Here is a 14904-nt window from a genome sequence, read left to right on the forward strand (position 1 = left end):
AAATATGTGCTCATTTAGAGGTATTTTTATTTAGTGGACATTTCTATTGCATTTTAAGGCTTCAATTACCACAGACAAATGTTATTTCCTCTAGGGTACCTCTGGTGACTAAAAGAGAAGCATTTATTATTCCCCCGTTGGCTCACATTATATGTGACAGAGGAAGAAAAAAGACTGGGCTGCTCTAATGGTGGGTACAGGGATAGTGCAGATCATTCCCATTCCTTTGCATCTTTGCCAATGATGAGTGAATATTTGAAGCACAAGACCAAAGGCTTATTTACATGTAGATATACTAATTAATAGAAACTGTCCTTGGATAGTAAGAGGAAACTGGAGCACCTGGCAAAATTTCAGGTGGTTACAGGGAGAAAATGGACACTCCATACAGGAGGCAGCACAGACTATTAAGGAACCCATGACCCAGGAGCTGTGAGACTGGAGTCTTTTAAATTTTCTTTATATTATTTAATTTAAACAAAGGATAATTATGAAGCATAATTACAATAAAAAAACAGTTTGCAATGATCATACAGAGTAGTACTGTATGTACTGTAACAAAAACACAATCGATACATGTAGTCAAAAGTGTATTAATTGCTTAAATATTTCCAATTTTCCTAAGTCTTCTTTCTGGACTCCACAATCTCCTAAAACATTCACAACTTTGATTTGGTTCATTAAAACTGAATGCTGTCTCGCATAATTTCAAATTATTGTTACGAAACACTGGCTCTCAACTCCCTCTTAATCCCTTATTCAAATCACCGGTGTTTCCCTTTGGTCTAAAAAATAAAAGAATCTTGGAGGATTCAGTAAGTCAACATCTCCATCATTCCCTGCTGTGCAAAACTGTCTGGAAAGTTTTATCCTTAAGACAGATGCCACCAACATCTGCCCCTGCAACAATTTATTTTTAGCTTATCACTGCTTTAACGATACTTTTCAAAACATATAGTCTTCAGACTGGATGAGATAAACTGTCTGGAACTCCCCAAATACAGTCTCCCATTTTTATAGTGTTTGTGTTTGTGTTTCCAGTTTTCCTGAGTTAAGAAATGGCTGATCTCAATCACACAAGCCTTTCTATTATGCTGTTCTCCACTACTGCCAACAGATTATCCACTAGGGAATATATTAGTAGCCCACACCCACTGAATCTAATACTCCAGCATCAAAATAGCATATTACATATGTTCTCAAGGTGTATTTTGTTACGAAATATCGTCTGGACACAATGCTGCTGACACACCTACTGTTTTTACTGATGCATAGCCAGCTTGGTTTGCCTAACTCTTTCACAAGTCAATGTACCAACATTATTGTTTTTGCTGTTTAAAACTTTTCCGTAGCATTCTTTCAGATCTATCTGGCATACCTTACAATGAACTTCAAGAGTGTTAAAATAATGTGGACTCATAGCCTGATGTCCTGAAATTTAGAATACTATTGCTGTGTTACAAACAGGACTGTTTTTTGTCCAGATCTGAGACATTGTCTCAGATCTTCTTAATGATGAACAGTCTCTGTTCTTATTTTCTAAATATTTAAGAACATTATGACAAAAAAATCTTCGTTCACTTACTTTTTAGCATGTACAAAAATATCTTGTACAGAAATATCTGATCCAAGTAATGCTACTTTTTTGTATACTGTAAGATAGTTTGTTCTTATGGTAATATTTAATATTTAATGTTTAATGTTTTTTGTGTTCCTCATTACAACACAAGGCCCCGTTATAACTTAGTAAGACCATATAAGTACTGTTGCCAAACTATTGCGCAATGTGTTAGAGCTAAGTATTAAGTGTCCCTTTATATTACAGCTTCAAATCTCACTTCAGCTGGTGTAAAGTTTTTTAAATTATTAAATCTTTCATGTTTAGCATTGGTCCAAAATAAATACCTCAAGTTAGAAGTGGTAGAAAATCAATTTATTACCCATCCATTTAATAGTAGTGCTCTTTTAAAAAAAAATTAAAATATTGTAATAAGTAAAAAGACGTAAAATCAGAATAAAACATAACTCCTACGAAAATAATCAAAACTGGGATAAACCCTTGAGGGTGCAGTATTTATCAAGGCAACAAAGTTAATTACAACAGATCATTAATATACCTTTATGTTGTCAAGTTTCAATATACCTGTAGAAATTTCAAAGGGACTGACCTTAAAAAACCTGTCTTTTATAACTCACCCACCCCATCTGTAAAGGACTAACCTGCTGTTAGAAACATTACCTGATTTTACCTTTAGATCAGCTCTTATTTCACTAACTCTGTTTGTAACTTGATATTTTTTTATTTAGGGGAAATGTTTTGGTCTGATGTTTTCTGAAAATGCTGTAAAAGACAACCCAAGGTGTACTTACTGATCATAAAGCAAGCGTTCTTCCTAATTTGAAATGATAAATGGCCACAATTCTGTTTATTAGTCCACAGGTACTGTATCTGTTTCATATATAAAGGGGCTACAATATGTCAAGTAATAGAATATGCTACTCTATTCTATTCAACTGTTTTCTATTTGTCATAATCATACTGGCATTTGTATGGAACAAGTGTCTATTTAAAAATAAATTGACAGTAGTTACACATTTCTGAAACTAGTGGTAGTTTACAGTCATTTCCTCCTATATAAATTGGAGGAAGGAGTGGTACTGTTCATGTCTCTGATGTAAAGATGAGGCATCATGGGTAGTGCTACTGCATGTGATGTTCTTCTCCTGAAGTCGTACCTGCTTGTGTGGATTTCCTTCTGGCTTTCTTGATATCTTCTTCAGTTTTGTTGCTCAGTTTTATTTCCAGCTGTTGTGTTTTCATCTCTAGGTCTTTCTGCCTCTCAGCCAGAGCTTTGCGTGCCTTTCAGAAAAACAACAATGCAACAGTTGTGTAATTCATATAATGCCTGAATGCCCTTTTGTCCAAATCAAGCACCATGATCTGTATTCACAACTATCCACTTTTCACGTATTGTTGGCAAGTTTAGCTGTGCCCATAATCTGTTTGTCTTTTTTTTTGTATTCCAAGTAGACAGAATAGTATTTTGTGAGTACTCAAACACTTTGAAACCAAAAGGAATACAGTTATTGTACTTTTCTTAAGTTAAAACTGCTGGCCTCAGAAAAAAACGTGTTGATAACAGTTTTAAGACACTATAAAAGACCAGTTAATGTTTTTCAGAGTGGTCTTTTGATTTCAAATTATTGGTGGCAAACTTATTACAGAAGGTTTCTGTTTTTTCAGAATCATGATCAGAATTATTATACAGTACACAAAAATGTTATCACGGACGTCCAAAGGGACTAACCGTGGAGAGAAGGAGAGCGGAAAAAGACCCATATGCGTAGCGGCGGAATGGGAAAAAGGTCCGGGCTCGTTAGTGCAAAGAGTTCAGGAGTGCCGTATAGAAACCTATGCCCTCAGGTAGCGGACGTGGGGCGACCTGGTGCAAGCCGGGTCTCAGGACATCCGAACGTCAATGCTGAGCGAGGACAGAGTGCAAGACCCAGAAATATATAGCCCAAGGGAAAGAGAGGGACCGGAAGGACAGCAGGCAGAAAACTAGGGACAAGACAGAGTGGGAGCGCCCTCTTGCTGCAGAGGGCATGACAAATGTCAGGTACAGTATGTTGATATGTACAGTATCTTTAATGTGTAGCACCTGTTCAATTGGCAAGAAAATATTAATATTTAGGCAACACTCTACTGGTAAGAAAATATTTTAAAAATCCCAGGAATGTAGTAGTGTATTGTTGGAATTCTAGAAACACCAAAAGGAATAGAACTTATTGAACTTGATTCAGCTTACTATCAAGTTCATGTTGAGTACATGGCAAATATTTGTAAGACAAAGTAAATTTATTTCATGGTTGTTATGTCCCAGTGTGTGGTCTATGTGTGTTTGTTGTTATGTTCCAAACTGCTGACTTTAATTGTTCTCCCTCCCCCATTGGCCCACCATTACACCACTGTTTCCGTATGACATCATCATCAATCAGCTCTCAGCCAATCAGAACTCATCTTATTCAGTATAAAACATGGGGGCTTTCAAAAGGGAGAGGCCTTTCGTTTGACTTTGGTCCCACTTGGCTTTGGTTATCGCTTCGCTTTAGATTTTGCTTCGGCTTTGTTGGTTTGTTAGTTTCTGTTTGTCTCTTTGTACGTTCGATTTTTTGTGTTTATCCTTGTTTCGCCATTACCTTGCCCTAACGTGTTATATGTTCAACTTTTGTGTTCTTTTGTACCTTGTTCCTGTTTATTACTCTCATTTTCCCTTATTTGTATTCCTAGTTCACTTGTGTTTTTGTGTAAACCTTTGTGTATAAGGTTAGTTTAGGTTGTTGGGTACATTCTACACACGTAGTTGATTCTTGTATTAGTCACACTAGTTTAGTACGGGTGAGTGCCATTTGTCTAGTATGGTGTTGGGTAGTCAGTGGAGGTTAGCTAGGGTGTTGAAGACGCCGAAGACCGTGTGTTTTGGGTTTTCTTTTGTAGTCAGGTTAGCTTTCCCTCACTTTCCTAGCCAGATCCATTTTGTTTGGTATTTTCTTTTCTTTGGCACCACTCTAGTTCCCTTACCCTGTGCGTTATTGTGTCCTGTATTGAACCAGTCACTTATTCAACTTAAAATCATAATTTTTGCACCAACCCTTGTTATCACGCTTCCTAGTCGCTCACCAGAACCCACCTGCTTCCAAAAATTATCCTAAATGTTACACCCCTTTACCCCTAGACACTTGGGTCGTAACAATGGTATCACTTCACAACATATTTGTTAGTTCTCATGACACAAGATAATGATTTCAACCTGCAGCAACATTCAAGTGTAACAGTAACAACCTCACAGTGCATTAGTGAGATTATGAAAAAGCACATTTTTGCCTATTATAAACATATATAACAAAGCTTTATATTTTTGGCAATTCCAACTGATAGTCTTTTGAATATTAAGCATATTTCTTAAGAAACCCAGGCAACTTCCCATTTATTTCAGCCCTTTGCCAGGCAAGTTATTTGAACAGCTCTCCAATCATAACACAGTTTTAAGATTGTGATATGCAGTGAATGATTTTTTGTTCATTTTATCAAAGTACAGCACAGTTATTTGGTAAACTAAATCAAGACAAAACAGCTGCCTGCTACAGTTACTACTACTGCATAAGTTTGATTTCCTTCCCATTTACAGATGACTTTATAGATACATTACCATGTTTTATGTATTAATATCTGCAAATACTGAAATGGGGAACAACAACATACATCATCACAATTAGTTATGGTTTGGAAATGTTGTCTTACTTAAAAAAAAATATATATATGTATTACACAGTATTCATACTGCTCCTATACAGAGACGGGTCATTTTTATTATATAAAAATTTGAATTTCAGACAACTTGAGCAGCACATTCATACGCACCTAAGTATTCCATTAAAAGAAATTTAACAAAAAAACAAACCCATGATAATGTTCTGCTCTTTGGAAGTTCAATGGAGTCTCCAGAACTATTTAGAGGACTTTCAAGGTTTCCTGTTTTCCTCGTGTATAAAAGGAGACACCACACGGAAGACATTTTTAGGTCAGAGAGCACCTTGAAGACTGCAGGTAGAAGGTCACTGACCTCAACACGTTGGGGAATGCATAAAAAAGTATGCACAAAAAGCTGAATCTACTACTTTTGTATAATGACAACCTTGCCCTGAAGAGAATGCAATTGTATCTTGCTTTCATAGATAGTGAGACAAGTATCAAAACTATCATTTGACATTGTCTGCTTGAATGCTTTCCCCTGCCAAGAAGTTTAAGCTTGGCTGAAAAATGGACATTGCAGCATGACAAAGATCCAAAGCATACACCCAAATTTACAAAGAACTGCTTAACTGCATATAAAACAAATGTTCTCAACTTGCCATCTAAATCTCCAGAGCTCAATCTCATCAAACGTTTGTGGTGTGACCTCTAGAAAGGCAGTACATGAATAGAACTGAAAGGGTCTGATGGATCTAGAGCAATTCTTCCTGGAGAATTCCCCCTCAGGAGTGCCACAATCTCATAGCACACTACAGGAAACCGTATTATCAATGCCAGGGGAAGATTTACAAAATACCAGCTAAGTGTGAATGAATTTTCCATACTTTAATTAACTATTCATGACAAATATGACTTTGCTCTTTCCAAGGAAATTAAGATTACTGAATAACATTTTTAGATTTTTTTTAAGCACAACTCAGGAGGGCATTGTATGTACTAATGAATAAGGCATAATATGGCTGTGTAGATAATGCAAAGTAGCTCATCATAGCAGTGTTGTGCCAATAAAGAAGAATACCTTCACAGTGGAGGAAAAAAAAACCTGTCGTGCTTTCATTGAGCCTTTTTGAAACTACATACCTTTTCTACTGCGGCATATCGGTTGGCAAGTTGTTTTCGAAGGTCAGAAATATGATGATCAAATTTCTTCATGTCCTTTTTAAAGTTATCTCGGAAAGTAAGTAGGGGTTTCTCCACTTCGCTTTGGAGCTACAAAACATAAATAGAATTTATCAGATCCTGTAAAATGTGAATGTTTGCTTTACTGTTAATAATTGTCAAGTTACTTCAGCTCTTATGAATGAAAAGGACAGCTTTAGATTAACTTCTGTAATATCACTGTTAGGCAAAGACCAAATCTCTAGTGTCTTCCAGTATACATAATGTTCTATTTAAGCGACAAAAGGTAAAAGGGATAAGACACATTTTAATAATGTCATAAATATCATTTTCCAGAAGTATTATTTTCCTGATTATTATTAACACCATAAACATAGGTGGTTGTGCAGTACAAATGTTGACAGAAATGCGAAGATTTAGAGATGTTTTTAAGAGCCAAGTTAATTTACTGTTCATTATGGTGATTGTGGATATAAGCCTTTTACACTGCTCTCTGGTCTGGTCCTGTGAGACTGCCAGTGTGCTTTACCCTTAGTATATATTTCTAGCGGCAGACTTTCTGGCTCAGCAGAGGCATTACAAGCTGCAAAGTAAAAAAAGTAATTCTATCAATAACTATACTTTTGTGCATTGGCTGGCTAGTGTTTCCTGACTAGCTGTTCAAGGATTTAGCACCTTTTTTTGTTTCCTCTATGTAAACAAAGGAACTGAAGAATTCATTTCCTGTTAAATATTTGGCCTCATCTCAGGCTTCTGAAAAACACAGTGTTTATGTATTGGAGGAACTAGTAAAATAATCAGCTTTGGAATTTGTTGGTAATCTCTGTTTTAAATATTGTTGGCAAGGAATGAAGGAAGAAATTAAATCTAGAGTTGATCTACTGTAACATGCGCTTAAAAGTGGATTGCCTCCTGTATATCTGAAATATTAGCTGCACTATTTAGAAACCTCAGAAGAAGATACTGTACTTTTCATTTGATCTAGGTGAAATTGGACATTTGGGCTAGAAAAATAGTTCCCATAGTAGACATTGTCCTTTTTGCTGTATATAATTACAGCGCAGTACTGGAGTATATTGCTTACTCTTTTGTTAAGAACAGAAGAAATGTATGTAATATATAAGTATTTGAAGAGAATTTGAATAGTTTTCTTTTAGTGAGCATATACATAAATACTAACAATCAGGATGTTTATATGTAGAATCATTAGTTTTATTTGGGTGACAGTGTGTCTTTGGGAGAAAACAGAAGCAGCCAGAAAAATTTAAGTGAACAATATAAGACCCTGGTCCTGTAAAAGCTACAGTGCTACAGTACCTACTGTGCTGCATCCTGTCCATATTAATATGCAAGTGGTCTCTTGCAATCTTAGTTATTACTCATGTTTTTTGTGTTAATCATATTGGTTATTTTACATATAAAAACAAGTACAATTAGCAATGTCTATGAGACTATTTGCCCCACCTTTATTTCCTATATACTGTATGTACTGAACACTTCCTTCATTTTCCATGTGTTAAATGATAGCAATACAAAAAAAAAACATTAATTGCTGGTTTGAAGTAGAGTATTTATCCCATTTTTTTATGTTTTTGATTACCTTAGATGAAAACTTTAAATGAACCTCAGCCTCATCTGCTAGGCTCTTCTTCAACTGAGCCCATGCTTCTCCCAGGGTGCTTAAGAAATACAAAATTGTTACACAGTGAATACAAATATATTACAGTGTCCAGTGTCCAGAAAAGCGCTATATAAGTGTAAGCACTTATTATTATTATTATTATTATTATTATTATTATTATTATTATTATTATTATTATTATTATTATTATTATTATTATTATTATTATTATAACCTTCTTTTCATTCAACAAAAAATTAAGAAATCTGACAATGCTATTAATGTCAGAACTGAGAAGCTGGAAGTTAAAAGAACGTAATAATAATTTGACCGAGTAGAGAGACTTGACTGCTATTTCTTTTAATTCACATTATAAGAGTTTAAACCCTGCACATGGAATGTTATGCATGGTCTTCTTAAGGAAGTATCTATGTAAAATTAGTGTCATCTCAACAAATCAGCTGTATTCAGTTTATACTTGAACAAACTACAAGTAAAATTGTTGTGACATTCCCTGGGTTTTGTTTTTCTAAATTGACAGAGCTCCAAAATTAAGAATTCTGAGCTTTGGAAAGTAGAGAGAGGGTAAAGTTATATAAAGTCATGCCCTAAACAAGATGGCCCATTTGTGATTTAAATCTCACAGTTTTTTAAGCATACTTTTACATTTTTATGATTTAATTTTAAAAATGTATTGCACAAGAGCAAATGTCTGGGCAAACTGCGACATTTGTCTTACTGTACATTGGAATATCCCTTAAACATATCTGTGCAGGTATTTGTGGAATGTTTATTTAAACTCAATGATTTGATTTATTTAATCTGAAAGCTTGCCTGGCATTATAAAGAAACGTTTTTTGGGGTGGCTCACAGTGGTTAAACTAAAAGACAGAGCTCCGATTAAAAGGGTAGTTTTTCAGACATCAAATACATTCTTCTGTTGTCTAATTCATCCCAGCACCTGGGCTTGATGCAGAGCATTCAGTATACAGTATATCAACATATTGATTTTATAAATCAGCTTCATCATGTTTTCAAAATTTCTTGCTGTGATTAATCCCTCATACCTCATATTTAGTTAAATTCTGTCTTGCAAAGATTTTTATGTTCAATTAAATATATTCATCTTTCAGATTGAGATACTTCATATTTTAAAATCTAAATTGAACTACAAAGCATTCGAAATAAAAGCAATTAATAACTTCATCAGATAAGTGATGCACAGTGTAAAATTAATTTTCTTCTTTAAATTTTGTTTTCAGGAACCATAAAACTCAAGTATGTGCCCAAAAAGCTAAATCTATGATTGGACTTCGATGTCCAAATCTCAATCTGTATTCATCACTTTTTTATTTTTACATTGTCTCTTTTCAGTTATTTGAATTTGTTATATAAATACTCAAAATGTATATTACAATAATATTAACTACAATTTTGTGTTCTTAAAATTATAACATTCATATCTCTGATTATTGTACATAAAATATAAAAAAACACCAGATGTATCCCAAGTATATCATGTGTTTTTTTTCCTCTCAACTAGCACTTTAGCTTAACGAAGTTGTATTTCTCGCCCATCACATTACAATTAAGGAACTCACATTGTACAATAACACTGTGAACCCTGGAAATGCTTATTTTGTTTTTAATAAATCTGTGTTCTCATCAACCTAAGCTTTAGAACAATTTGGGCCAACTGCTAGAGTGTGCAATTGGTACTGTATCCATGGAGATGAGGTTTAAATGACCTATCCTGATACATTTCTGCATCTTGGTAGTCTAAATGTCACTAGAGACCATGTTTTTTTACTCCTCTTATTACAATACAGTGGTATGTGGTTGATAATATAATTTCTTTGTGCAAATTATCACGTGTATTTTCAGGTATTTAGATGTGCAGCATCCTCAAATCGTTTTCACACTCCAGATTCCTTAAAGGCATTTCTTTAAAATGGCACAGGTACTGTAGGTATTTTGTTTTAAAACGAGGTTTTAAAAAAAAGGTTTGAGTTCTCCCATATTAACAATTTATTACACGTGTTGTTTGTGATATTTCATTGTTACCTCTGCTTTGATATAGTGCCCTCATTCCAGACTTGGAAATGATAACTTCTAGTTTTTGTTCCATCTCAGCTGTTGATTAGGTCAGTGAACCCACTGTTTTCTTAAATCGGATTTAAAGGGCTTTCAGTACAAGGGTTATCATATTCTCCTCTCTTGTTCATTGATCCCTCCATTTTTTTAAATACACGATGTTGGCTTTTCTGTGCCACACAATATTAAATCCCTACTGCAGTGTTACCAGGTCAGGGATGTACTGTAGACATCATATTAAACCAAAAAACTGGTAGGTGTAATTGTTATTCAGGAAAAGGTCAAAGTTGATCCCAAAAAGCAAACTGTCTCTAAATTCAGTTGCTCTGAATCTTCCCTGAACTCAATGTGATGGATTATGTACATTTATTGTAAAAACATGGAGTATGAGGAACGGAAACTTGAAAAATATGTTATCCTTTTACTGCAATGTCAAACTACTCTCATACTTGCTTTTTTTCTTGAGGTTGGGAGCAGGTAATGATTTAAAGGGACTAAAAAAACTTGCTGGACTGTAGCCTTCCTGGAAAAAAAGGTAAGGCACCCTGGCACACTAGACAAACAATTTCAGGTCTAGGCTTCCCAATCAGAACCTTTTCTGATTGACACCCTATTAGTTTGCAAGGGAATAAAAACATAATACATGCCATTGTGCATATTGCCTGAAGAATCTGATCAGAGGTGGGGTTTGTTTTGCAAAACTTAATTAAGATATAAAATAGCAGATAAAACATGTCACAAGGCACAGTAGTCTAGAATTAAGGAAAAAGGAAAATATAACTTACATGAAATACCCCTCTGAGGAAAAAGTACCCTAACGTATGTACTTGCAGAAAAAAAGACTCTATGGGGTACAAATAGTACCAAATGAGCTTTGATAGCAATGCCTTTTATACAGAAGAATCACAAAATTCTGAACATGAGAGTAGGTACCAGCTACCAAAACAATCATCAGGGGTGGATCAACAGCATACAGTAACAAAAGGACTGACATGACTACATAATACAAGTATTGTACTCTTTTAAATGCCTCTGGAAGGGGTGGGTGGACCTTTGTGGAATCATCTGGAGGCTGCAAGAAACAATACATCTTTTTTGCTTCAGCAGAGCAAGCAAACTCTGAAACCAACAAAACTTGCAAAGTAGAATCTCTAGGTGCAGTGATCAAACCAAAATTTCCCATAACAGATCAAATAGAACAGTGCAATGAATACACATTTCTGTCCAGGTTTTAAGAGTTCTGACTTATGTCACTATTATGCTTTTTATATAAAAGTAGCTGTGGGCTTCAATGGTGTTACATGAAGGAGGCTTCCAAGGCAATAATCAATCCAAGCATTTTTAGTGCTGGCTGAGTTGCAGACCTTAACAAGTACAGTCCACACACAGATAGAGCACACATGACTAAACCACTACACAGGATATAGTTTCCCAGGAGAGAGTGTCTCCATCTTATTTGCCCAGCTCTATAAAATTGCTCACCAAAAAAACAGACTGAAGGGAGAACCACAAAGATCTAAGAACCCCATTGCATACTGTAAGTTAAATTATTTCCCTTTTACAAAACAGATATTTCCACTCTTTTATGTACAAGAATTAAGGTTACATCAATTGAGGATTGTTAATTAGAGAACAGAATGCTTTTACAGGCATATGATAATGTGTTAAGAGAAGTTCAGCAAATTTTACAATATACAGTATACCTTTTATGTCCTCAACATACTGTATATATTTACAGTTACTGTAACTCAACTAAGACTAATGCATGATCTATGAAAGATACTCACCAGACACAAACAGCACTGAGCCATGCATGTTGTTTCTGAAGAAAAGGCAACTTTTCATTGTAAATTATAAATCTGTATTTAAGTGAACATTAAAACGGAACTTAGTTATATAACTTTTCAACTTTTTTTGCATTGTGGAATGGTCTTCTAAAAATCCTGTTTCCAAACACTGCCAGTTCACTTTGGCATATTAATAAGGCATGTGTTTCAATGCAAAGCACTTTCATGGGTACACTGTATGGCACTTTTACAGGTAACTGGTACCTTACATAAAGGCTAGGTATGAAATCATAGCCTGCATTATAAAACAATAATTGACTTTACTCCCACAGAGCTGCAAATGTTTTCATGGGCCAGATATAGACTGAGCTCATACAGTACATCACTATTGCAATTGTAGATGGAATCAAAAATTCCCATTGATGATTATCTCCTATATTAAGAATAGTTAATTACATTTCTGATCTATTACTGTATCTAAGTCAGCTATAAAGGGTTTTTTTATAGTGTAAGCATCTGAACAATGTTAGGAGACAACCCTTTTACACAGTTGTGAACTTTTTTTGTTATTTAGGTGCTTGCATTCAATTTAAATTTCAAGAATACATTCTTAACCAGCATTTTAACACTTTAAATTACAAGAAACCTACTGTAGCACTTATGTGATAATGAGTGTCCCTGAATGTGTGATCTATGTTTAGAAATCAGCTACTGTAAGTGAGAGTCATGGAAGCTGAGAATGCAAAGTGATTTAAGTATTCATTTTGCAGGTTTAGATACAGTATGTCGTTTTTAAAAACCTACCCCTCTTCTTGCGCAGCCAGTGGAATCTGAGAAAGCTTTGAAAGATTCTTTGCATATTCCTCTTCAATTTTTATTCTGTAATAAAAAGAAAATACCACTTAAACTCTGCAGCCCAATCAATGGGTTGCATAAAAATTTGACTTTGGACCCAAAAAGAAATAAAGGATTTTTCAGGTAGCTTGAACCAATTTTATTTAAGACTTCTTATATGTGGTTTCAATGCAATGAAAAGGCCACCAGCATTTGAATAATGTGTAGTTATATGCAGTGCATAAACCCTATTGTTTTGATGGGAATTAAAAAAAAAAACCTTATCATTTAATTTTAATAACCATAATGTGCTTAAATCTTTATTTAAATATACCCATACAGGTATTGTTGGCTCAAGAGAAACACAATTAACAATATTTTTTTGCTCAATAGATACACAAGAGGCACAAATAACACTGCGTCAAGTTTAACAATAAGTAATGTTAGCTATTTAGTTTATATGCTTACTGTACATCTTTTCAATAATTCAGTCAAATTGTAATAACAATAAATCAAGCCAACAAATACACTATACAAAGGGATAGCAAACTTTGGTGTTAACTTGCCTAGCTGAGGAAATCACAGTGCTAACCAAAGATCATTGCAGTTAGAAACCCCCTCATGTACAAGTAATAAACCAGGGTGGCAGCTGCAAGGGTGCAGTGGGGCAGGAGTGAGGGGTGCTAGAAAGATGTGTGCAAAGATGTGGGCAGCCAGCTAGTATTTATACTTAAAAATATATTTATATCAGAACAGAAGCATGAGATTACAATTTGACCTCCTCTCTAGCTTTTGTTAAAAATATAATTTATCTTTTTGATAAAAAAATATATTTGGAGAATTAAGCAAATAAAGCACTGAAAATCCTCTTTTGCATTGTCATTTTTCTCTACAAGAAAATCATCTGACATGCTACAGTAAGTAGCATTCCAGTAAAAACTGCTTCTAAAAGCCTTCGTATGAAGCATACTTCAGTAATTGTACCCAAAGCAAAAAGTCCACTGGAAAAAACTGAATTCAGCTTGTTACAACAGTAATATACTGTACTTTTCAGAGTTAAATGTGTTGCTCTTTGACTAAGGAGTTTTAACGAAAGGCTATTTTTATTTTTCAGCTTTGCGCAATATCAGCCTGCTTCCCCTGTGCACGTTCAGGCCGCTTGCATTGAGAAATCAACTAGGAAACTAATTTTAATGAAATCGTTAACATAGCAACAAAGTCACTAACACAATGCGTAAATTAGGTTTTGCAACATGTATGCATTAAGTAACTGGAAGTGCACGGGATATGACTAACCGTTCTTTTCAATACAAAAATATCTCAAAGATGTAAGAGTTTATTGCAAAACGTCTATGCATGTGTATAAGAAAAGTATAGAAAGATGTAGTAAGCACTTCTCTTCTCACAGTACAAAATACACGATTATCCATTTCTAATTGCACATTTACCTTTCCCGGATGAATTCTGCCATTTCTTTCTGCATTTGTTTGCCCTTTAGTTGTTTCTGAAGCAAAACCTCAAAGCCAGAGACAGATGCATTTCCCTGGGGATCCTTTTTATCAGCCTAAGGAATAAAAGTAGAATATATGGGAATTATATCATAAAATACCACAATAAATGCAATTTATTAATGAAATATCCACGTAGAGGTAGTTCTAAATACTGTATAAATGGCTCTTTATACTAGTATTACACTTAGTAATGACATCTTACACAGTACTGTCATTTGTATTGCACTAGATTCTTTTATACAGCTCTCTATGCTGCATGTATTGTAATTTGGCTGTACAAAATGAATTCAGAAGAGTTCAAGCACCGTTTTTGACTTTTTTGTCAGTTTTGTTCTCCATAAAAACTCAGTCTGTTATTGTTGCCATTGTGAAAGTATAATGTGCTGAAGCTGTTGGCCCATACAGCCTGGCATTCACAATCCCTGTGGGGTCTCTATCTTTTGGGAGTCAGGTACAGTAGGTTCTTTAAAGAAGTTTATGCAGTGTGGTTGTGTTATTTTAAAGGCATATAACTCCTAGGGATTCCCTTATTCTCAGAAGATAACTCAATTTTAAAAAAACACCCAGAGCCCTTCTAACAACAGTGAACAAAGTAGAGCTGCACACGGAGAGCCATTGGTGGCC

The 14904-nt window shown here is 34.8% G+C and overlaps 1 protein-coding gene across 3 annotated transcripts in view; it reads right to left on the minus strand.

Moving 5' to 3' along the window:
- gas7b (growth arrest-specific 7b) overlaps positions 1 to 14904 on the minus strand; it is a 127933-nt gene that overhangs the window by 12562 nt on the left and 100467 nt on the right. For all 3 annotated transcript variants that reach the window (XM_006635109.3, XM_015356698.2, XM_015356697.2), the window contains exons 7-11: positions 14218 to 14333; positions 12740 to 12814; positions 8034 to 8112; positions 6395 to 6523; positions 2737 to 2860 (exon numbers count right to left, since the gene is read on the minus strand). In XM_006635109.3, the coding sequence (XP_006635172.1) occupies positions 2737 to 2860; positions 6395 to 6523; positions 8034 to 8112; positions 12740 to 12814; positions 14218 to 14333 (523 nt within the window). The remainder of the gene's footprint in view (positions 1 to 2736; positions 2861 to 6394; positions 6524 to 8033; positions 8113 to 12739; positions 12815 to 14217; positions 14334 to 14904) is intronic.

The sequence above is a fragment of the Lepisosteus oculatus genome, chromosome 9 (genome assembly GCF_040954835.1).
Source record: "Lepisosteus oculatus isolate fLepOcu1 chromosome 9, fLepOcu1.hap2, whole genome shotgun sequence".
NCBI lineage: Eukaryota > Metazoa > Chordata > Actinopteri > Semionotiformes > Lepisosteidae > Lepisosteus > Lepisosteus oculatus.